The sequence below is a fragment of the Mytilus californianus genome, unplaced genomic scaffold (assembly GCF_021869535.1).
Source record: "Mytilus californianus isolate M0D057914Y unplaced genomic scaffold, xbMytCali1.0.p SCAF_3, whole genome shotgun sequence".
Lineage (NCBI taxonomy): Eukaryota > Metazoa > Mollusca > Bivalvia > Mytilida > Mytilidae > Mytilus > Mytilus californianus.
In genome coordinates, this window is record NW_026262679.1 from 96,573,466 (window position 1) to 96,599,603 (window position 26,138).

Genomic DNA, 26,138 nt, shown 5'->3' on the forward strand with positions numbered 1-26,138 from the left:
AGCAAATTACGGGACTCATTAGAATTTTACTATCGTTTCATGAAAATCTGGTATAGTAAGAAACAGATAGGGTATTTTTCATGTTCAAAGTAGTCACTGTAATTACTCATTTGCCCGGAGCTTCCGGGGGATTCGCTTCCCTGGACCACCGTCTAGGGTGCTGCCTTGGATTCTTGACTAGATTGCTACCCTGGACCAGCTGGGGACATTGAGCGGTCCATAGCCCCCTCCCTTGCCGAATCACTATAAAGTCCACAAGTATTCACAAAATAGGAGTTTGGGCGTAAAGGAGTGATGTGAATTTCATAAGCATGGCATATCGGGAAAATGCTCGAAAAAAATTGTCATTTTCTGCATAAAATGGTTCAAAAAATTTTTTTCGCCTCGCTACGATCGCCGACATTAGCCTCGCTCCGCTCGGCGATAGTTATGATTGCACTTTATTTTAGTCCAGCTACGCCCCTGAAAAAGTAAATAATGTATTGCCATATGACCTTTTACACTGAAGGGCTAAACTTGCATTAAGCTGTGTGCAGGCCCTAAAATAGAAAACAAAGGGATATGGAGTAAATGTGCATGGGACAAAATCGCACACAATACATAGAAAAAAAATACAAATCATCAATGAACAGGGCTTTTATTCCTGTTCTTCATCTTGATAGTCGCTGGAGGGTCTTCAATAATGAACGAATCATTCATACCCTACAACAAGGTCAAGACGACCCCTAGCGTCGACTTAAGCGGTACTTAAAATATTGTACTGTGAATAAATTTAAAGTCACAAAAATATAACACCTAAGTCTAAACACAATACAAGACCAGAACAGACAGATCCGACATTAATCAGCCGGTATACATATTAAAACTGCACAAAAATATAGCAATGAGGTCTAAGAACCGTGAGTTTTCCTGAGTCTACTCTGAGTGTACCCTTTTATCACAGTTAGGAACTACATCAAGTTGTAATTGAAATGTGTTATAAAACTGAATTCATATAGTTATATCAATGATAATCAGTCCCCTCTTAACTTAATTTGAAAAAAAACATAATTGACGGGTATAATACGTTTTTCCGGAAGCATAAAAACTAAGTCTTACACTAAATCTATATATTTTGCTTTGAGACCAGAATATTGTCGAAAAAATGATTAAAACAAAACTTGCGTTTCAGATTAAGAAAGGGTCCGGGAAATGCTCAGAATGCACGATTTTGCGTCATTTTTACCAGAGCTTCAGCTTCTCGGGGCCTTGGGCGGCCCCCAGACACCTCGGCGAATATATTTTGCCTCACTTTTAAAAGAGGCTAATTACGGCCCTGATATCAGTCTTCTGGCACCTTTTCCCAATCCAAAAACATATCTGATAGGTACGTGCTATTTGAAATTTTTTTCTGAATTTAAAATAATGAGAGGTGTTATGATTGCCATTGAGACAATAATCCAACAGAGAAAAAAAACACATAGGACGCTTTACGACCTTCAACAATGAGCAAAACCGATGTCCTGTAAAAATTGTCCCTGCACGACAAACTGTGACACAATTCAAAAGAGAAAACCAACGGCAATATTTTTTCTCATTAACTAACAAACGAAAAACAAATACAGTAGACAGCAACCAACGACAACCACTGAATTACAGGCTCCTGATTTGGGACAGATGGTATGGCATGCTTTAACATACATATGTATGTTAGTGTTAAATCCTCCCCTTACTGGTGACAAATGTTTAACAGCACAACATAAAAACAAACTCATCAAATCACTGTTTCACAGCTTGACACAGAATATGAAATTATCTTATGTAAATTAAAACTGGCCAGACAGAAAACTATGCCTGTATTGTCGTTTTACATGCCACAGACAGTAATGAACCTGACCATTTGGAATACAAACTTGAGCAGCATCCACCAAACAGCAAGTATTAAAAACTACTTCATTGTTTTAGCTGAAGTTTCACACAACATGTTGGAATACATTAAAAGATTCGGAGAAATACAAGACTGTTGAAGAACCAACAAGGCATCCAAAGACGCTAGATTTGCTAATAGTGCTAATAGCAAATCTTCATAATAGTTGAACAACTTCCAGTGGTATCAAAACACGACATCGTTTTAGTCGAAATTAGTTGTATTCCTTGGTATATTCCTTCAAGAAAACTGCAAGCAGCAAGAGAAAAGTTAGACAGATACCTGGCATTGTCAGTTATTTTCGACTTATTAAGCGACGGATCCAGCCATTTTTAAAAGGGGGTTCCAACCCAGGACAAGGGAGGGGGGATTTCCAACCATTTATGTCCCCATTCAAGAGTCAAAAGCATTGATCGTCAAAAAAATGGGGGTTCCAACCCCCGGAAACCCCCCCTCCTCCCCCCCCCCCCCCTGGATCCGCCACTGTATGTAATTACTATGAGTTTGAATTTCTCTTTGCATGCTTTGGTATCTTTGGCCTCTGTTTTACGCATATCGGTTTTAAATTTCCCGCAAAGTTACTTTCTTTATCAACAATCAGCCAATGAAAGCTGATGTTACAATCAGACTAAAGTGACAAGGAACTTATAAATAAACATTGAAGAAAATGAAGTATAACTTTTAAGTGCGATAAGTATCAATTTCCTTATAATGTTAGCAGGAAACAGAGGACAAGATGGGTTTTATGAGTCAAACAGCGGAGGTTTCTCCTCGGATGTACTGCCTAAAACAAAGCCAAAACGCAACCAAAACACTCGGAGAGCTATCAAAGACACGCGAACGTCAGAGAAAGCACTCCAAGGAATGGGAAATAATGCAGGCAAATTATCAGAGATAAATTTTGATTCCAATTGTGATGACAATTCCGTAAAATGTTCTGTGAATGTTAAGAGAGGAAAAGAAATAAATTCAAACAGTCAGGTATGATTATGATGAGCATAACCCTCCCCTTTCCTTTCATACCCCCCTTTCATGTGCATGTTATATTTACTAATACTATTATCTTGAGTTCACTAAATCATGTGATGTCAAGTAGTTAACTAGTTTCCCCTAGTCTCAGTGTTTAAGACCATAGATGTAGCCTTGCAAGACATCATGATTATTTAGACAAGTCATGTTAGTGTAGGGCTGGACTAGTACAGATGTGGATCAAGGATTTTGAAAAAGGGGCCCACGCTCCCCCAAACTAGACAATTTTTAAAGTTTGGAGTGGAACAAGTAAAAAGTGAATCCGGGTCCATTCGCCCAAAATCACTTTCGCTCATATTCACGTTCGCCCCCTTTCATGTTCCTACATGTACCATGGGTCCATTCGCACCCTTTTTATAGGTTTTGTGTTGAATACATTTTTAATCGTGTTTAAATAAATGTATCGCTATAAATAAGTATTTTGTATTGTTTCCTCAAAAAATAATTTCATAAATTCCCGATTTTTTTTAATGAAAATTTAAATAGTTTGATAAATACATCTAAAAAACATCTAATGATTCAACCAGTATTTGAATAAAAATAGGGTGCAAACAACCCAGGGTGCGAACGTGTGGGGTGCGAACATGTAGGGTGCGAACATGTATTGGGAGCGAACAGACCTGATACAGTAAAAAAGTCTGGATGAATCATAAATGTAGCTCCATAAGGGGGACACCCCCCTTAAAATCCGTCTCTGTAGTGTAGGACTGAACTAATTTATAGGTACAGTCAGTTGTAACTAAGCTGTTTGACAGGTTGAGAACATCTGACCATATCATTTATTATATAACCTATTTGGGGTATACTTGCATATGAATTTACCATGCAAAAAATTGTAATTGTGCAGTTGAGTGAAGATATTTGAGGGCCAGGGAATGGGGTTTCCCATGACGTTTTAGGGTTAACATTTTGTTCTCTGTTTGATACCAACATCAACGATCAAGTTAAAATATGCTATGTGGTGAATGTTGATAACATTTTAAAGTTCCTTTGATTCTATGGTAGGGGAGGGGTAGTTCTTGACGCTTGATGATTAAGGCCATTCCTACCTTAAGGCCTTATAATTGAAAGTGTGTTTATTTGTTGAGATAAAAAAAAACTTTGGGAAGCAATTTAGACAATTACAATGTATATAGCTATATATACATAATATAGTATATGCAAGCCTGATGAAATTTTTTATTTTCAGTCCGATCAAAACAATAATTGATTATGAATAACTTATAATTGTTCATTTAATTCATTGTTGTATAAATATGCATGTATATACATGTACATGTATGCAATTTCAAACCATTTTCCAAAGTCCAAATTTGAAATATTCTGCACCGTATATATATTTTCCTTTTAGTTTTTTAAGCTGTAAGGCTTAGGACTACAAATTAGATGTACATGATGTATGAAGCAGAATACATATATACCTTTCTGAGATAAATTTAGAGAGAACTAAGTAAATATATAGTGTGTAATGTGACAGTTATGCCTATAGGTTTATGTTTCATAGTGAAAAAAGAAATGAATGAAAATATAAATCATGAAGTACAGAGTACAAATGAATACATATAAAATAATGAAATGTGATATGATTGCCAATGAGACAAATTTCTTTCAGAGTTCAAATGATGTACAGTTGATTCATTTTTTTATTTATGTGATACCAATTTTCGTGGATTTTGTGGGTACAGGTGAACCACAAATATAAATGTTCAACGAAGAACAAATTTTCTATAGGATTCTACATCATACAGACTTAGGCAAAACCATGAAATCAAATATCCATGAAAATGCGAGTTTTCTCTTCAATCCATGAAAAAATTGGTACCAATGAAAATAAATGAATCCACAGTATCAGACTTTATGTTAGCAACTATATGTCACTACTGCCTTCAACAATGAACAACACATGCATTCAAGGCTCCGTGTTGACAGACCGTACTGTGACCTATAATGGTTTACTTTTATAAATTTTGACTTGGATGGAGAGTTGTCTCATTGGCACTCATACCACATCTTCTTATATCTATGTATGTCTTTCTAAGGTTTGGTGTAAACTATTGAAGTAAGAAATTTTGTCTTTTTGATTATCATGCAGGTTCATCATAAAAAACAAAATAACATACCATAAATGTTACATAAATTGCATGTAGACATGTATGCAACATTTAAATAAATTTTAGTTTTTTGTCTCCCTTCAACTTGTGAGGTTTGATTCTCCCTAAAAATTACTCATCATGTTCACATCCGTTTCAATCTGACAGTAGTATGACAGTAGTATGGCAGTAGTATGGCAGTAGTATGGCAGTAGTATGACAGTAGTATGACAGTAGTATGGCAGGGTGCTGCAAAACACACAAAACCCATGGTTTAACAATTTAAGTATTTGTGTTAATCTGGTCAATATTCAGGTGGAGTGTCAATCAACAAGTGAGCACCCAAATTTATAAATACATGTATCTATTGATGTCTGGGAGTGGAAAGACTTTTCTACATTGCTGATAAAACATGTATATATAATGATATATATACATTTATTATGTAATATTATCGTGGTTATCACAAAATATTAAGAGCAGTATAACTGCACCAGTGAGTTTTGAATTTCTACTTAAAATATCTGAATATACAAATGTATATATACATGTAATAATCAAGAAGTTGAAAAGTTCCAAAATCAGGCTCTTGAAATCACAAAATCCTTGCGAGTTATCATGGTTAAATTAACAATCAGCCAAAAACATGTAAAAATTGAAATTTTATATTTAAATAAAAAAAATACATACAGCGAGAATGCTGCGAGATGTTTCAAATAACTATATTTCTAACCCCAAAAACTAGTACATGTAGCTTTCAATACGAGTGAGAAATTGAATAACAATTTTTTGCTCTGTTATTTGTCCTCCATGTACGCTATAGAATGTAATCAAATTTTGATGAACAGAATAGTTTTAGGCTAAAAGATGTGAGTGTTTCATTTGCATAATATTGAAAAAATTAGAAATCTTTATAACCCCTGAGAAGAAGTAGGTACCAAGTAATACATTGTTGGATAGGTCAACCAAATTAATGCATTTATAGTTTCACTTAATCATATCACACTCTGTTCTCTGTGATACAAGAAATACCTCTTCATGGGGGAAATAGTTAACAGATCTAGACCTGAACCATGAAAGAAAGCTTTTTTTTTTTTTTTATTATTTGTTTTTCAATTGTCAGGATTTATCATACCCCCTACACTACCACCTGACAAGGGTGTCAAGGGGTTAAATATAGAAAATAATGCAGTATGCAATATGTATCGCTGACTAATAATAATTTTTACGATAAGAGTATTTAAGGTTACATATAAATTTTATTTGATTAAACCATGAAAGAAAGCTACCTATCAGTTGATTAATTTAGGTTTCAAATTGATTCTGGCAATAATCTGTTAGTCTTGTGCATTTAAATTTTGGATTAACAAAAAATTGCTTCAAGCTAGTACTGTTGACCTTCCAGATATAACCATGAAGCTGATAAATTTCTAAATTCAGGACTGCAAACCTTTTTGTAGGATGAGTCAATTTTGAGCTGTTTTAGTCCCTTGGACAACCTTGTTAAAATAGTTAAATTCAAACCCTGATCATGATAACACCTGTTTATAAAGGTCACTATAAGGACAAGAGAAAACTGACCGTATGAGAGAGTGGACCTTTGAGTTTAAGTTCAAAATATATAGGTATTAGTACTACAGTCATGACAGTGGGAAAAGAAGAGGATGACCAAAGGAGACAGGTTTTTGCTGAATAGAGGTGACCTACAGCAGGTTTGACTGTATACACCTTTGAGATAAAATGCTGATAAATTAAATCAGTGGATAATTCCAGGTCATCCAACAATCAAAATTATTGAGGAAGTTCAGGCCTCATTGGCAATCATAGTTATTGAGGAAGTTCAGGTCGCATTGCTAATCATACCACATCTTCTTATTTTCATATTAAATGTAAAATTACATTGTCCTAGAAAAGAACAATGTCCAATATATTACAAATTTTAAAACTTGTGTATTATTTATGTATTAGAACTGCCAGTAGTTACAGATTAGGAGGTATTGTTCATTCTTTCTTGTATGAATAGGCTTACATATATATTTGTTTTTTCTCTATAATGGAGAAGGTATGTTTTTAAGTCACGTTTTTGCCCCCAAGAATTAGAAAATCAAATATCAAATAAAATCCTTCAGAGGTTCACAAAACAGTTATATATATATCATGATCATATTACATCATATTAATGTTTATATATTTAAATTTTGTTTTACATTTGCTTGAGGGGTTCAAACTTCAAGTCACCAAAGGCACAATCTTGAACTCTTAAATCTTCATTTGAGGGAGACAAAAATAGAAAAAAAAAATTTCAAATTTTATATCCATATATTAATTTTGGAACATGGTCAGGATGATTTCATTTTCCAAAATGACTTTTGAACCTGCTACATCAGTTCCACATGTACACACAAATTTGGCTGGCCTTAAACCATACAGTGCTTCATCCTAGAATGAAAAAAAAACCTGTTCATGAAGACTTTTGCATAGACAAATTCCTAAAAAAAATATCACCAACACATATACTTGTATCTATACTGTGCATTCATTTATTTTCATGGTTACCAATTATTGTGAGTAAAAGAAACATTGTATTTTCTTGGATACTGGATTTCATGGTTATGCAAATGTAACCATACAAGCCTATAGGAAATTTATACTTGTTGAACATTTGAATTCATGGTTTGCTTCAACCCATGAATTCACGAAAAATTGGTACCCAACAAATAATAATGAATACCACAGTAAATGTTAAAACTAATTTTTATGACATTTACAGCCTGCTTCTACAACAGGTTATAGCTTGCCACCATCACAAGAAGTGCAAAGGATTGAATTGGGGTATATTTCCCATGATACATTCATGGAAAAAAACTTAATCCACCATATTATCATAATACTGTATAGAAATAAGAAGATGTGGTTACATAGTTGCCAACGAGACAATTAACTCTCCACCAGAGACCAAATGACATAGAAGTTAACAACTATAGGTCACCGTACAGCCTTCACCATTGAGCAAAACCAATAACGTATAGTCAGCTATAAAAGGCACCGAAATGACACAAATGTAAAACAATTCAAACAAGAAAAACTAAGCACGGCATAAAGAGACTAATCTATCAGTCTGATTTCTCTGTCCTAACTTGCATTACATGGAAAGTACTTTAAAATACATCATGTATATCATTTTCTTTAAATGTATATATCCTTTTATATTTCTAAATTTACATGTTTATGTGCAGGATATTAGCATGTAAATGCAAATTGATGGATGACGTTACAAACTGACTGTATTTGGTAATTTTAAATGTGGGTGGCTAATGATATATGGTTTTAACTTTATAAAATATTGTAGAAGCATTGAGTTCAGTTTATAAGTGCTTTTCCTATAAGATACTGTTCTTATCAAGATCATAAAGTTTAAAGTGCCTCTTGAGTGTGGCATGATTAATAATATCTTATATATTCCTTGTGAGATATCCTTCCATGAATAAAAAGAAATCAAAAGTACATGTAATAAGTCCATCACATGTTGTTTGTTGAACAAATCTATTAAATTCTTTAACAATGCCATATCTAATCTTCTCCACTTTAAATTTGTGAAAGCATTTATATACTATATAATTGATTTGTTTTCATTTGTCTGTATCAGGGCTTTTTATATGCTTACTTGACTCATTGTTGAAAGCGTACAGCAATCATACCACATCTTATTTTAATACAATCAATGAAGGCCAAGCAGACCGTGATCTGTATTATTTCAGCAATAAATCTAAGTATTTTTTAAACATTAACAATTTTACTGTTAAAGTATAACCAAATATAGAAACATTGTGAAATATGTTTAATAGCACATCTAGTTTTCTGTTTGTTTGTTTTTTGTTTTTTAACTTACGTCTATTTGTATCATTATATGCAACATGAAAATTATGGGCAGATAATTGGTTTAATTAATTATTCATACTCTCCCACTAAAAATTACTCCTATAAAGAGGGAGATGTCCAATATTGGAGACTTGAAAAGTTGACACAAATGCAGAAGTTGAATTTTTATGATGGAATATGAATACTTTGACCATGTGTTGAGCTGAGTCTGTATTATATCAATCTGATTGAGATACAGATCATGTGTCCTACTTTGACCATGTGTAGCTGAGTCTGTATTATATCAATCTGATTGAGATACAGATCATGTGTCCTACTTTGACCATGTGTAGCTGAGTCTGTATTATATCAGTCTGATTGAGATACAGATCATGTGTCCTACTTTGACCATGTGTAGCTGAGTTTGTATTATATCAATCTGATTGAGATACAGATCATGTGTCCTACTTTGACCATGTGTAGCTGAGTCTGTATTATATCAATCTGATTGAGATACAGATCATGTGTCCTACTTTGACCATGTGTAGCTGAGTCTGTATTATATCAATCTGATTGAGATACAGATCATGTGTCCTACTTTGACCATGTGTAGCTGAGTCTGTATTATATCAATCTGATTGAGATACAGATCATGTGTCCTACTTTGACCATGTGTAGCTGAGTCTGTATTATATCAGTCTGATTGAGATACAGATCATGTGTCCTACTTTGACCATGTGTAGCTGAGTCTGTATTATATCAATCTGATTGAGATACAGATCATGTGTCCTACTTTGACCATGTGTAGCTGAGTCTGTATTATATCAGTCTGATTGAGATACAGATCATGTGTCCTACTTTGACCATGTGTAGCTGAGTCTGTATTATATCAATCTGATTGAGATACAGATCATGTGTCCTACTTTGACCATGTGTAGCTGAGTCTGTATTATATCAATCTGATTGAGATACAGATCATGTGTCCTACTTTGACCATGTGTAGCTGAGTCTGTATTATATCAGTCTGATTGAGATACAGATCATGTGTCCTACTTTGACCATGTGTAGCTGAGTCTGTATTATATCAATCTGGTTGAGATTCAGATCATGTGTCCATGCTTTGACCATGTGTAGCTGAGTCTGTATTATATCAATCTGATTGAGATACAGATCATGTGTCCTACTTTGACCATGTGTAGCTGAGTCTGTATTATATCAATCTGATTGAGATACAGATCATGTGTCCTACTTTGACCATGTGTAGCTGAGTCTGTATTATATCAATCTGATTGAGACACAGATCATGTGTCCTACTTTGACCATGTGTTGAGCTGAGTCTGTATTATATCAATCTGATTGAGACACAGATCATGTGTCCTACTTTGACCATGTGTAGCTGAGTCTGTATTATATCAATCTGATTGAGATACAGATCATGTGTCCATGCTTTGACCATGTGTAGCTGAGTCTGTATTATATCAATCTGATTGAGATACAGATCATGTGTCCATGCTTTGACCATGTGTAGCTGAGTCTGTATTATATCAATCTGATTGAGATACAGATCATGTGTCCTACTTTGACCATGTGTAGCTGAGTCTGTATTATATCAATCTGATTGAGATACAGATCATGTGTCCTACTTTGACCATGTGTAGCTGAGTCTGTATTATATCAATCTGATTGAGACACAGATCATGTGTCCTACTTTGACCATGTGTAGCTGAGTCTGTATTATATCAATCTGATTGAGATACAGATCATGTGTCCATGCTTTGACCATGTGTTGAGCTGAGTCTGTATTATATCAATCTGATTGAGACACAGATCATGTGTCCTACTTTGACCATGTGTAGCTGAGTCTGTATTATATCAATCTGATTGAGATACAGATCATGTGTCCATGCTTTGACCATGTGTAGCTGAGTCTGTATTATATCAGTCTGATTGAGATACAGATCATGTGTCCTACTTTGACCATGTGTAGCTGAGTCTGTATTATATCAATCTGATTGAGATACAGATCATGTGTCCTACTTTGACCATGTGTTGAGCTGAGTCTGTATTATATCAATCTGATTGAGATACAGATCATGTGTCCATGCTTTGACCATGTGTAGCTGAGTCTGTATTATATCAATCTGATTGAGATACAGATCATGTGTCCTACTTTGACCATGTGTAGCTGAGTTTGTATTATATCAATCTGATTGAGATACAGATCATGTGTCCTACTTTGACCATGTGTAGCTGAGTCTGTATTATATCAATCTGATTGAGATACAGATCATGTGTCCTACTTTGACCATGTGTAGCTGAGTCTGTACTATATCAATCTGATTGAGATACAGATCATGTGTCCTACTTTGACCATGTGTAGCTGAGTCTGTATTATATCAATCTGATTGAGATACAGATCATGTGTCCTACTTTGACCATGTGTAGCTGAGTCTGTATTATATCAATCTGATTGAGATACAGATCATGTGTCCTACTTTGACCATGTGTAGCTGAGTCTGTATTATATCAGTCTGATTGAGATACAGATCATGTGTCCTACTTTGACCATGTGTAGCTGAGTCTGTATTATATCAATCTGATTGAGATACAGATCATGTGTCCATGCTTTGACCATGTGTAGCTGAGTCTGTATTATATCAGTCTGATTGAGATACAGATCATGTGTCCTACTTTGACCATGTGTAGCTGAGTCTGTATTATATCAGTCTGATTGAGATACAGATCATGTGTCCATGCTTTGACCATGTGTAGCTGAGTCTGTATTATATCAGTCTGATTGAGATACAGATCATGTGTCCTACTTTGACCATGTGTAGCTGAGTCTGTATTATATCAATCTGATTGAGATACAGATCATGTGTCCTACTTTGACCATGTGTAGCTGAGTCTGTATTATATCAGTCTGATTGAGATACAGATCATGTGTCCTACTTTGACCATGTGTAGCTGAGTCTGTATTATATCAATCTGATTGAGATACAGATCATGTGTCCTACTTTGACCATGTGTAGCTGAGTCTGTATTATATCAATCTGATTGAGATACAGATCATGTGTCCATGCTTTGTTTTGCGAGGATCTGACAGTGCTCTCTTTTACCTACTTTTGTTAAACCCTTTTCAGTTTCCTTTGATTTAAAATGACATATCAATACCTGCCTTCAACACTTTAGTGGTAGAAATTTCATTGGTTGATGTTGTAAAAAACAGAACAAAGTAGTAGTCAAGTATTGTAAAAAAAGGTTTCACACACAATCTATTCCAATCAGATTGGTATGATACAGAGGTGTTTCATAGGCTGTTAAAAAAAGTAGTAAACTTTGATAATGTGATGACTGTTTATCAACAAGAGATATTTTAATACATGAACCTATGTTGAATTTTTATAATTTTTTGTGTAGATTTATTTTTGATACATGCTGTTAACTTTTTTTCAAGTATGCTACAAATTATGTAAGTTTAGTTTATAGATGAAAAAGCAGAATCCATGTAGGCACTTTATTCGAATCTTTGATTAATAATTGTAAAGATTTTGAATTTTAAAACTTGAAGTTTTAAAAGAACAGCCGTAAAAGGTGTGGAAACTGGCCAAAGCTGATGAATGGTCATGGGATCTGGCGATATATTATTTTGGTTTAAAAGGTTAAGAAATGATAAAAAAAATTACTGTATTTTTTAATGATCTCTTGATGGCATGCCATGATGCAAGTTATTTATAAATAATTTGAGAATGTCATTTAATTTATAATTCCTTTCTCACTCTACTGTTATTTTTTATACACAAACATTGAGTTTTATACAAGTTGTACAATAACACTTTTAAAGTTTTAATCTATAATTGAAGAGGAACATAATTGTTATCTCCCTTTGAATATAAACCACACTCATACTTTCATATCAGACACCGAAAACAACTTTTACTAGATTCATGAATTTGTCATTTTATTTTTAGATAATGGCAAGATAAATAAATAGGATAATGTTTTGATTTTGAAATAAGAACTATTTAGAACTTTACACAAACAGCCATAATAGAAAGTCTAGAAAATAAGAAAGGTCTTTGCTACATGGATTTTTAAAAAAAATTTAAGGGAGGAATAATAATGGTAAGCAAGTGTCTTTGGACAACCACTGCATTGTGTGGACACATGCCAGGGTTACATGAATATTTGACATAGAAGAAATAAAAACATCTGCAAATTACTTCTGGAAATCTAAAATGATTGAAATCTGTATTATAAATTTACCAGCCATCAATTTTTTTGGATGATCAAAGTATACAGTATGTCAGTACTTTGATTTAATGTAAATTGATTCTTAAAAAAAACTAAAAGTGAAAAAAAAAAAATGTGTTTTTTTATTAGTGTTATTTAAGTTTGCTTGAAGGGTCTGTGAATTTTTGATTTCAGTGCTTATACTACATTTTTAATTCAAAATATACATGAAATAGACTCAATCACCTCAAGACTGGTTACTCGAATTAAAATGATATCAAGTATATCAGATGATGCATGCCTACTTGTGGAGAACATTTTTATATTACATTTAATTACATATACATGCATAGACACTTTGTGAGCTTATCAAACACCTTGGGGCTGTTTAAGTTATCATTGCAACTGATTTAAACGATTGTATGAATTTTGTAATAAACCATAAAGAAAACTTATGAGTAATAAATATTAGACTTAAGGAAATGTTTGTATCATTCAGAAAATGATAAATAAATTACATATTAGAATAATTTTCTGATTTCCCTATAAATGTTCATACATGTACAAAATGTATATTGTTGAAAAAAGAATTCTGGTAGAATGAACTTTAAAAAAAATTGTTAATTGAGTACTCATTGACATAATCTGCTAAATAATCTTACCTGCATAGAAGTTAATAGGTTTACCATAATAAAAGATTCATTTCCTCTCCCGGATGGGAAACCCCAAATGAAGTTTTCATTTTCCTGTTTTAAAAAACAGGAGTATCAGTTGTATGGGCAACATGAAAATAATATTTTTGTTGGAATTAAAAACAAGTACTTGAAATCTTGATTTGTGAATATCTGCTTATGTCAGTATTTTTGTAGTGATTTATTATAAACATGTGTTTTCTCCCTAATTACTGGTAAAGTCATGGATGTTAGGCTACATCCAGTAACACAAAACCACAAAGAAAATGACATCATAATAAATTGAAGGAAAAACAAATTGCTGATATCCTGTCGTTAATGTATCTAAAGACAGCTTTGAGGAAAGAAAAATACTTTTAAATTTAACAATGAATTTTCAAGAAAAACTTTAGTAAAAGTTTGCACATATTGTTGGACTTACAATTGTATTCTTATTACTACAAATGGAGTATTTGCAATTTGAGTGTAAAATGTACTTTTTCAACAAATTTTATTGAAACAAAAAGGAAACACATCTGCTTCCTTGAAATACAAACTTGCATTTGCAACTGTTCATCCAGGGATGGATTATGTATTTATGTACTATTACATATTTTCATCATTTATACATATATATGCATTTTAAATGATCTAAATTTTATCAGTGAATAAAGGACAAACAAGGAATTCTCAAAAGGAGTAATAGTTCTGTGTTTATTTTGAGACTTTTTGTGCATTGTTGAGCAATGAATGATGAGGACAAGGTATGTATATGCACCAAACCTCACAGATTGTTTACAGAATTTCAGAAAATAGTGGGGGGGGCAGAATAAAGCATAACTGTTCTTATAATTATCAGTGGCAGATTTGGTATTTCTGTTCCCTTACCAATGCTTACCCCCTAAAATTTCTTCTTTCTATGATTTGTAAGCTGACAAAGGAGGCCTTTTGGTATTCTGAAAAAAGGGGGTCTGTGGGGACAGGCCTCTCCTCTGGCTATTTAATCTGTCATTGGATAAAGGTCATTGTCAAAGGGTTAAACCAGGAAACATATTTTGTGTGCAATGATAATTTTGCAATTTTGATTTGTAGCTTTTGCTGATGGGTCAATGGACTGAGAGTCCCCAAATGTGGCATCTGTCAAGTAGTAACTAAATATGTACTGGCTTCATTTAAATGATTCATTTTGATCACTGTAAGGTTTTATTTATTTATTATTTCCTTGTACCTGATTCAGATTTTAAACCATTAAGTTTGTGCAAGGGATATTTTTTAGATTTTATCTTAATCAAGATATAAAAAACAATAAACATTTTCGGAATATATCTGTCCGTTCTGTGTTATTGAAAGGTAATGTGTGTGCTGAAATTGATATCCCTAATCATATGATGTTTAAAGTTTATAAAAGGGTCTGCATTTATACTTTCAAACACCCTTATTTCTATAGAGACATGGAGGTTCTGATTATTCCATTTGGTAATTTATCAACTATCAACTTTCATATAAATGTTTTCAAACTGTCCTTAAAATCATGTACATTGAGTATTTATTTTTTCATAAATTAATACTTTCAATTATATGGGTACATTACTTTTAAGAGAGAAAAAAAGTTTTTTTTAAAATGAAATGTAAATAAATAATGTCTATTTAGAATATTACTAAAATTTTGCTGGAATTTACTTCATGGCACTGTATTGCTGTTTGTCACCAGTCTATAACTTGAATTTTATCTGCTACTCAATATCAAACAAGACATAGTTCATGATTCAATTTGAGTATTAGATTTCATCTGGTTTGTTAACAAGTGTGGTAAGTTTTTTTTTATAAGCTATAAATAAAGATGCATGTACATGAATTTTATGTTTTTTGTCTAGTCTCAGTAAAAGTAACATTGTACTCACGAAAGGTCACGGTAGATCCCAAAAATATTCTTTTTTAGTAAATGAACTAAAAGTCAAGTGACTTACACTCAATCTTTAATGACGTTCAGGAAATTGGTACAGAATGTTACCTTATATTTAGATCCTAGGGAAATTGATATATTATTTAAAATTTGTTCAGAATTATTAATTATTGAAGGACGGATACAATCTTAATTTTATGTAAAGGATGTATAAAATGTCATTTCAGATCCAGTTAGGGGACTATTGTTTACCCCCTGACAAAAAGGAGGAGACACTTGGTGGAATAGCCTCCAGTAGGACAACTGAATATGCCGATCCATATGAAACAAGACAGATGTTAGAAGGTATTCATCTTAAATTTTATTTTATCCCCTTACCATTGTTAGTTTGTTTATACTTTTGTCCTACAAAATAAATACATTTTTCCATTCAGTACCTTAGTAGCACTGTATAAGAAATTTTAGCTTTGAATTCCCAGCTTAAATTGTTTTGGGGGAAAAAATGGTTTGTTGTTCTGAAAAATGGGTACCTTCTTTGTGTTATCAACTCCTTCTACAGTTTTCAACCCAGATCCCTTATATTTCACAGGAAGATTGCATATATGTTGAAGTTGTGCACCTACTATACATTGTGTATTATGGAATTGTCCAAGGAATTTTATCTCATTTTGCCAGACATGGAAACTTAGTCTTTTTACAGCAAAATTTATGTAACAGAGTACACGCTCTGTGTAATCAACTCCTCCAACAGTTTTCAACCCAGATCCCTGAAACATCACAGGAAGATTTTCACATATATAAGGAAGTTGTGCCTTGCTGTTATAGAATTGTTTGAGGAAAATTTACTTCAGATATTTCAAATATTTAAATGTTCAGTATATATAGAGCATTCTCCATTGGTTAAAAAACATTCTGCGCAACCCGGCCATTTAAGTCTTTGATCTATTTTTATGAATTTTGTACCTTATAAATCAATTGCAAAATGGTATCTCACATTACATGCTGAACCTGAGGCGCTGACCTTCAAAAAAGAACATACATATATAAAACAATATAAAAACTTATATATAAATAGAAAATGGCATGAGTCCATCATAAATTATCCCATTCAACAAACAATTTCTGAACTAAATTTTAGCTTATTACCGGGGTACTGGGTAATTATAAGAGTGCCTAATTTGCCTTTTAGTTTAATTTCTTTTTAAATGTAGTTCATTAACTCCTATTGCCTTTTATTGCTATTAATATAACTAAGTAACAGGACTCAACATAAATATTGTTTCACTAATCATGTATTTATTTCAGTCCAGCCTGTTGAGACTTTGTATCTTGATCTGCATGCATGTTTGTGAATGCAAGTTCACCAACTTGCATTGTTTTTAATCTATTTGGGAAAATACAATGGAGCACATTTTATTTCTTGTCACATATTCATGAAGAACAATTTCAGTCCTTTAAGTGTATTTCGTGTTCATAGCTGCTTATAGTCAAGTCTAAATATCTGCACTGACATGCAAATGAGGTCACTGAAAAAATAATCTAGATTTTAACAAGGTTAAGCACATGTTGAAAATAAAAACATTTAACCAAAAGGTTGATGAACAGAAGTGGCTCCATGGTGTTCGCCATTAATTTTCTCTCAGCTTGTACCAAGCTTCTACTGTCCCTATTATAAACAGTATGATTGCACAAAAGTAAGCCTAGAAACATATTTCAGAAAATGCTCATTGACTGTCAATTTTCTCAGTCATTTCATTGCTAAATAGATTTAAAAAATAATGAAAAAAATAATTCCTCTGAGGCATCGTTGTGTGTATGGCAGGCGATCCCTTGAGGCATTGTTGAGCACATTCCAGGCAAAACCTAAAGCTGTAAAGGCATCATTGGGGAATAAAGGGTTAACTTAAGAAAATATATAAGGTATACAATGGAAACTAAAAATTAGACCACTATATTTATATTTCACAATCCAGATACATTTAAAAAATATTTAGAATTATAATAAAGTATATATATAGTTGTCATATAAATGTCTACAGTGCTCTTTGTCTTGTTTCCAAATAAGTTAAAAAAGTGAGGCTTTAGCTTGCTGTTTCCGGCCGGCCGCAGCAGTGCCTTCAACTATATATTAGTTTTTAATTAGGTCAAGTTTATGGGGAACCACCAGTGGTAGGTCAGTGATATGCAGTTGTATTAGCATTGACACATCTCATTTCAATGGAGATTATTAGGCCCTGCCCCCTCAAGCATGGTCTATTGACCTTGAGGCTTTTGTTTAGTTTACGTGTACTAGTTTGTGATTAGGTCAGTTTAAGGGGAACCATTAGTGGTAGGTCAATGATATTTGGTATGCAGTTGTATAAGCATTGCATGGTACATCTCATTTCCATGGAGATTATTTGCCCCTCCCCCTCAGTCTTTGTTTGTTATATTTCAATGTACTTCATGAGGGCCTCAGGGAAGATTAGTTTTGTAGCTAACTGTGTAACCCTCTTTAGATAAAGGAATTATTATTATTATTATTATTAGTCATGGTATATTGACATGGAAACTTTTGCATAGTTTACATGTATTAGTTTGTAATTAGGTCAGTTTGAAGAGACCTACTAGTGGTAGGTCAATGATATTTGGTATGCAGTTGTATTGGCATTTGCAAGTCTCATTTCCATGGACATTATATGGCCCCACCCCCTCGTAATGGTTCATTTACTTTGAAACTTTTGCATAGTTTACAAGTTAAAGTTTGTGTTTTGGTTAGTTTTAAGGTGTCACACCACCAATTCACTCACTCCAATTTAGAATGAATGTAAAAGAAGTCCTTCCCTGACAAAAAATAATGCTTTTGATGTCATTGTTAACTTAAGCTAACCAACCAATTTGCAGAAATGAAACTGCTGATGAAAGAGAAATATATTAAGACCATTTTGAGCCAAAATTTACTTGTCCATGAGTTTGCATTAAAAAAAATTTTTTTAAATTAATGCGCTTCACAGTATACTTATTTAAGGTTTCCAGAAAACCAGCTGTTATTTTTGGTAGTAGTTACCTTCGGAACGTTGGTATTTATTAAAAGACTTTAAACATGGGTTGAAAATTGACATGTAGAAAGGTGATACATGTACAATTCAGGATATACCTGGTTTCTATGAAGTTAAACTTAAGGTAAAATATTTAGAAAGCTGTGGAAATTTAAAAATTTGGTTGAATAGATAGGGATTTTGAATTGGTAGTCTGACACTTAAGGGAACCACTTATTATAAGTCAATTGTATTTGGTATGGAGTTTTATAAGCATTGGCATTTCACATTTCCATGGAGATTATTTGGCCCTGCAACTTCAGTCAGGGTTCATTTACATTGAATGATTTGCAAAGTTTAAATTTTAGATATTGCCATTTTAATTCAACATTTGCATTATACCATCAAAATTACAAAACACGAGACATATCTTTGTGTCAACAGTTTATTTCGAACTACATGTATAAGCCATTGAATTACTTTTGTTTGAAAAGCACTGTAACATTTGAAAAGAGAATTTTCCTCAATCCTTACTTTAAATTTTTTTAAATTTCAAAAAATCCCATTAAACACTGGGCAATATTAAGTATATTAAAATAAAAAAAAATTTTTTTTTTTTATAAATTCAGTTAATACTAAACAAGTGCTGTTTATCTATACTTAATTGAAAGCTGATAATAAAGTAGTTATTTCAAACTGTTGACTAAGGGAGATAACTGGAAATTGACATGAGGTACAGTAAACATGGGGATTCAGTTTATTATCACTTTTGCAGGTGTTCAGTGATGAAACACTGTGAATCAGGGTGATTGCTGATAATTCAAGTTGCTAACACTCTGATCTGTGACATGATAAATCCTAAACAAGGATTACAAAATTCCAATTTAGCCAATATAAATTAAAAATTGAAATGGATAGATTAGTACAATGTATGTCAAATATGTATTTGTGATACATGTAATCTAAATGTGGTAGAGGATGACATACATTTCATTGATGATTGTCCTAATTTTATAAGCACAAATTCCAAGCTATTTTGTTTTATTTCCAACTCAAATAGTAATTTTCTTAAAACTTTCCCCCAAGCACTAAATTGTACAGCATTTTGAAAAAAACTTTGTTTTCTTCTGGATTCAGGTATAATGAGATTAAATTGATAATATAAAAACAGTATTTTGATTTTTGTTTATACAAGAAAATTTAAGATTACCTTTCTTTTAGAAAATTTGCTTGAATCATTAATGTTTGTGTTGAATAAACTGCCCCTCAAGGGCCCTGACTGGCAAATAAGCTTGTAATCTTGTATCCGTGTCTTTTAAAAAAAAATTCCTTCTGGAATATAAACAGATACATTTCAGCCTAAATTACCATCATTAACAGTAAAAGTGACCACCAACAGTAACTTTTAACACACCTTGTGTGTACAGTAGAAGATTTCCTAATATCAATGAATTTTTTCTGGCATAAAAACAAATAAATTATTGAACACTTTATCAAGGTTGTTAAAAAAACTCAGTGTCATTGCAGGTCCTTAGATAAGAATCTTATCATAAATGATAGCCAAATCAATTTAAAAAAAAGCACCATATCCGATCATTCTTAAGACCATTATTGATGATAAGTAATGTAGCACAAAAGAAGAAAAAGTGTTTCCTGCTTTTTATACGCGCGTTTACGGACGTATTATGGTATACTGTTGTCCGTCCGTCTGTCGTCAACATGTCCGACATTAACTCAAAAACGCTTTAACCAATTTGCATGAAACTTAGGTGAATTGTTTATATCAATTGACGTGAGGCTGGGCCGCTCCCTTTCGTTTTTTATAAATTTTAGATTTGACGTTTCCGAATTTTGGGGTTTTATTCATTACAAAAAGGGTAATTTTCCAGCTTTTGGACAATAACTCAAAAACGCTTTCACCAATTTGCAAGAAACTTTGATGAACTGTTTATATATGTTGACATGAGCTCCCTTTTGATTTTTATAAATTTTAGATTTTACCTTTCCGAGTTATGGGGTTTTATTCATTACAAAAAGGGGGATTTTCCAGTTTTCTGAAAACAACTCAAAAATGCTTTGAGCAGTTTTCCTTAAACTTTGTTGAATTGTTTATATCTATTGATTTAAAATCCCATTTGATTTTTATAAATTTCAGATTTTACATTTACTAGTTATAGGGTTTTATTCATTAAAAAAAGGGGGATTTTCCAGTTTTTGGACAATAATTCAAAAATGCTTTCAGCAGTTTTCATGAAACTTTGGTAAATTGTTTATATCTATTGACGTAAGCTCCTTTTGATTTTTATAAATTTCAGATGTTACGTTTACTATTTATGGGTTTTTATTCATTTAAAAAAGGGGTATTTTCAAGTTTTCGGACAATATCCTTAAAGTGCTTTGAGCTGTTTTCATTAAACTTTGGTGACTGATTTATATCTATTAAGATAACCTCCCTTTAGTTTTTTTTTATAAATTTCGGATATGACATTGAGAAGTTATTGAACTTTATTCCTTGAAAATGTGACGGGCGTATCATGCGCTCATGGCGCAACAGTTTATTTGATTTAGAGAAGGCTTTCAATATTGTCATTCACCAAGGAATAAAACTCAAGTTATTAAAAATCGGTAAGGTTCAAACTTTTACAATATCATTAAGAGTATCGTATGCCCTGAGTAAATCTTGTGTTCTATCATAAAGATAGAGCGACAGACTTTTTAAAGGTCCTTTAAAATTATTAAAATATTCAAAAATTACCTTCTTGATTGTCTCCAAAAATCACCTAATCCAGTCTTTGGTAATTGATGAGCAGACCATTGTTTATTATATGCAAATGATAATATTGTCATTTTCTCATCCTCAGGAAAGATCAGGAAAGGACTTAATCTATTAAGTACTATTACAAAGGCTGGTGTTTTAGAATTTCACCCAATAAAACAATAATAAGATGCTTGTTTTTAAAAAAGCTGACAGGCATATCAAGCGCTTTATAATAATGAAATATTTATTGAATGTGATCAACATTTTAGTGCATCTCGATCTCTTTCCTTCGGTCAAAGGGAATTGTATGACAAGGCATTAAAAGCATACTACAAGCTGTAAAGGACTTCTTGTCATTGAATCCAAATATAAAACATTCTTCATGTGTTTGATCATACAATTCTTTTAGAAATAGAAATAGTTTAGAAATTTTCAGATATTTTAAGCCTTTCAAAAGAAATTTTTAATCTCAGACTACAACAGTAGATGAGGCTTATCCTGATCTTCTTTCAGGATGTTTGTAAACTATTACTTGGTGTGTGGGAAAGGACAACACAGCCACCCTTTCAGAACTAAGGCAATTCCCTCCGCATTTTGGCATAACAAAGTGTATAATCAGATAGTGACGTAGGCTTAAAGATTTTAGTTCATCTTTTCATTTTATAAAGGAAGCATATTTTGAGTCAACATTGCTACACGAGTAAACATTCCCTCAACTTCTTACAAAAGAATATAAAATGTGTTGGCAGTTTAGCTTCTACAAGCTATTATAGGCATACATTTTTATGCAAAAGCAATCTGTATCAGTACTAAGGGGATCCATGGAGACTCAAAATGCATATCTGCATTGATAGAAAGCTCTGTAGCTACAACGCCTTCAAGAAAAATGTTGGTCTTGAAAGACATCTGATTATATTACGATCCCCTGAGCGAGAGTGAAAATTCACTCACTTGCTTATTGCGTCACATAGACTAATGATAGAGCAAGGTCGTTATCACGTCACTTCCTGGTAAAACAGATATAGAATAACCATACATTGTCTCGAAATATAAATTTTATTTGTACAAGGCTTATCAACAGTTAGAAAGCAAGGCTTTGCTGAGCATTTCTATCCTGTTTTGAGCCGAGTACAAATAAATTTATATTTCGAGACAATTTATGGTTATTCATCATTATATACTGCAACTTCTATAACTGTTCCAAATGAAATATTTAGAGGAAAAACCAGCATGTTATAATTTGGAGCGGACGACGTAAAATTTCCGTGAACCTGTATTTTTTATTGAAGTCATAAATAAAACTCTACGGAAGCACTTTGTCAACGTCACAAACAAGGCGATATACGGTCAGTGACTGTATATCACAAATGAATATACGGTCAATGCAAGTTGACTGCGCAAATAGCACAGCTGCAGTATATATTAATTTCTGTTTGTAACTTGATTGATGAATGCCAAATGAAAATCATCTATAATCTTCTCTACACTAGACACAAGGATGGCATGGTGGTACCAATAATAATATGCCCTTTTGTATGTTTTTTATTTTTGAAATAAACAGGATTATTCCCAGATAAATTTATTTTTTCTGCTTTTTCTAAAACAATGTGCTGCTTGTGAAATCAATGAATGGAAATAAAACGTCTTCTTTTATACCCTATTTTTTTAATAATTTCCGTTTTTCCATAAACTCAAAACTATGCCAATAAAGAATAATTTCTTTTATTCGATCACAGAAATAGAGTTGTAGGTCATTTGATCAACGATTAGGAATACAAAAAACGTAAACAACTTAATTGGACCAACGACTGTATAAATTCAATGGGATCTCATCGAATCGCAAATATAAAACCTCTCATTTTTGCTGGGGTCCTTGAATCGCAAAAATAAATAGTTTGACAAGTAAAAATAATTTGCCATTTGATTATACACTTTATAATTTAGTTGTTTTTCACTGTTTGTACTTTTTCTCTTAATTGTCTTTATATTTTATTCATTTCAATATTTTTGTTAATTAGCCCTATACTTACTTAGTATGTGACAAGAAAATCAAAAAAGAACTGTAAAATGAAATATAATTTAGATGTATATATACAAAATATGTACAACTAGTTAAGCATAAATAACTAAACCAATCTCAATCTTCCATAACCCGAATGATCACTTTGGATGACCGTTAAAAATACATGTGTGTGTGTGTCAGTTTACCGTGACTATAAGTTAAGTTAGTCGATGTCATAATAGGCCCTTCATACATATACTTATCACAGAACTTATCATTGGATTACGCTTGATTCATAGCGACGACAGAAATTGATTATGCTTGGGTTCCCCCTACTCAACATTTGCTCAATATTGAGTTTTCTGTAATCTTGCTTAATTCTATGACTGTTCTGCAGTTTTCTTTGAAATAAAAAATCATATTTGTGTTTGTTTTGCATATAAAAAATATTATGAAACTTGAATTTATATACAATGCACTTTTTAAAAGTGCCCAATAAATGTCGGGCTTAACGGAACATTTAATGGAGACGTTAACGGGTGCGTTAATTAACGGAGACTTTGTGAATACGAATTGAAATTAGCGGAAACTTAACGGAGTTATTAATGGGTCCCTTAGTTAATGAATGTTTCATGAATAAGCTCCCTGGATTCCTCCCCCTTAAAAGATTTTTTTAATTCATGTTAACACCTGGCAATTAAAAGCCTGACAAATATTGTGAAGACACACATCTATTGTTGAAGATTGTATATGTTCACCTTGACATGTACATCACATCTCCTTTTTTGACATGGTCAAATGCTAGATCATGCAGTCACAGGGAAATATTTTGTGATAGTTCACTTAAAATCAAATTGGCTGCACAACAGAATATGCTTGATATAAAACCCTATGGAATTTTTCTCTGAAAATGTATGGTCAATTCAAAAGAAATGTAGTGCAAGCCTTTAGGAACTCTTTTCTTTTATTGTTTTTTTGTTGTTTTTTGTTTATATAAATTCCAAACTAATTTTTAATCTGACAAGAAAAGATGCATGTTTTCATAATTGAAATCTCTTTAACAAGTACATAAGTAAATCAAGAACGAACCTTTTATAATCAGGAATTCCCTCCTTGAAAGAAAGTTATTGTTGAGAGTTGTTGACAGTATTATTCATTTCCGAGACATGACATACAAGTTTGCCTGGAGCAATAATAACACAACTGTTTTGGTTCTAATAAGGTTAGACAAGATTTACGTATTATTGGTGTTTTTTAATATAACTTTATGACCAAGGGATTGTTTTTCAAGTGCCAGCGGAAAAGTATGAATTGTTTATTTGAAGTAGGCACTGCATGATATGAACAAATAGACTATTACATATATGGCTTACTTTAATATCTGGATGATTAGTGGATTGTTAATCAACAATTTGTATTGTTTTCAGAAATCAAAGGTTTGTATTGAATTCTAACTTTATCAACTTTAATACACCTTTCTTCCAGAATATGTAAAAAAGTGAAAAAGCTACATACATAAACAGTAGCTTCTTTCCACTAATTGTCATGATTATGGAAGTGATAGGTTTGTCCTTCTCTACACAGTTATGTGTTTTATGCATACTTCTTTAAGAATTTTTCCACTTTTGTTTTTGTTTTTTTTTTTATTATATAGTTCCACAGTCCACTGTTCCTGCAGTTTGAAGTTGTTGGCTGTACTGGTTTACCTTCCATATCTATCCTTCCTTCACTCCCATGTATTCTGGCATACTTTTTATACCCAAGCTCCTAAAGAAAGGGGTATACTTTTTTACCCCTGTCTGTCCATCCTTTATTATATGTGTCTGTCCCATGAAATTTTGTTGCATTTCTCTCAGGAACTTCATCTACAAATTAGAGTTTACTGAAATTTGGTACTAGGTTTCATGTGCATTCTACAACTAGTGATGCTTTTTCACATTCATTGTTCATCAACATCCTTCCAGGGAATATACTCTTACACATGGCCATGTTTGAAACTTTTGTCACATTTTTCTCAGAAAATACGAACAGTTCAACTTTCTGAAATTTGGTATTAAGCTTCATGTGAGCATGTTATACCACTTGATGTATTTTCATTGGTTAGTAACTTCCTGCTTATTGAAAACTTTATATAATCTTACAATTTTTACACAAAATGGCCATGAATGAAATTTTTGTCAAATTTTTCCTTGGAACTACAAATCAGAACTTTCTAAAATTTAGCATGAAGCTTCATGTGAGCATGCTAACAGAGTGATAAGTTTTCACATACATTGCTCATCAACTTCCTGTTTAGAAAATACTTATTTTGGGGTATCATTAGTGAGCCATAGATCACAGTTCAACTTGTTGACAAATTTTTAGACTCTTGAAGATTTAGAAAGTTCTTGACATATTGGATAGACAAATTACCAATCATTGAAAGATTATTATAAGTTGGCCAAAAATAATGTGCCAATATAAATGAGATTAAAAAGTACTCAATATAATATCATTCATCCTCAATTGTCAATATTGGAATAACTTCATATGCTTGCTGTAATGGAAATAACTTGCTTAAAAATATATATTTAACACAAAGATTCCTTATTTATGAAATGGACTTTTTGGAAATGGCTACATATAGAAAAAAATACTACAAATTAATGAACTAATAATAGAAATTTTCTGA

At 32.5% G+C, this 26,138-nt stretch overlaps 1 protein-coding gene and 1 long non-coding RNA gene across 4 annotated transcripts in view; one reads left to right on the top strand and one right to left on the bottom strand.

Moving 5' to 3' along the window:
* The first annotated feature begins 2,552 nt into the window (after positions 1 to 2,552).
* Positions 2,553 to 26,138, top strand: part of LOC127733296 (SH2 domain-containing adapter protein F-like) — a 42,402-nt gene continuing 18,816 nt past the window's right edge. The window contains exons 1-2 of one of the 2 annotated variants that reach the window (XM_052242656.1): positions 2,553 to 2,887; positions 15,918 to 16,035. In XM_052242656.1, coding sequence (XP_052098616.1) covers positions 2,618 to 2,887; positions 15,918 to 16,035 — 388 coding nt within the window. In that variant the 5' untranslated portion in view covers positions 2,553 to 2,617. Of the gene's footprint in view, positions 2,888 to 13,875; positions 14,552 to 15,917; positions 16,036 to 26,138 lie in introns of those variants that run through there. The other variant, XM_052242657.1, reaches the window with a different exon arrangement.
* Positions 5,671 to 24,807, bottom strand: LOC127733325 (uncharacterized). 2 transcript variants are annotated; one of them, XR_007997075.1, is made up of 4 exons: positions 24,557 to 24,807; positions 16,654 to 16,711; positions 13,779 to 13,862; positions 5,671 to 7,464 (listed from the first exon to the last, which is right to left on the bottom strand). It is a non-coding gene; the product is annotated as an uncharacterized LOC127733325 (long non-coding RNA). The 2 variants fall into 2 exon arrangements; XR_007997076.1 differs by lacking the exon at positions 16,654 to 16,711 and having other exon boundaries at positions 24,557 to 24,795.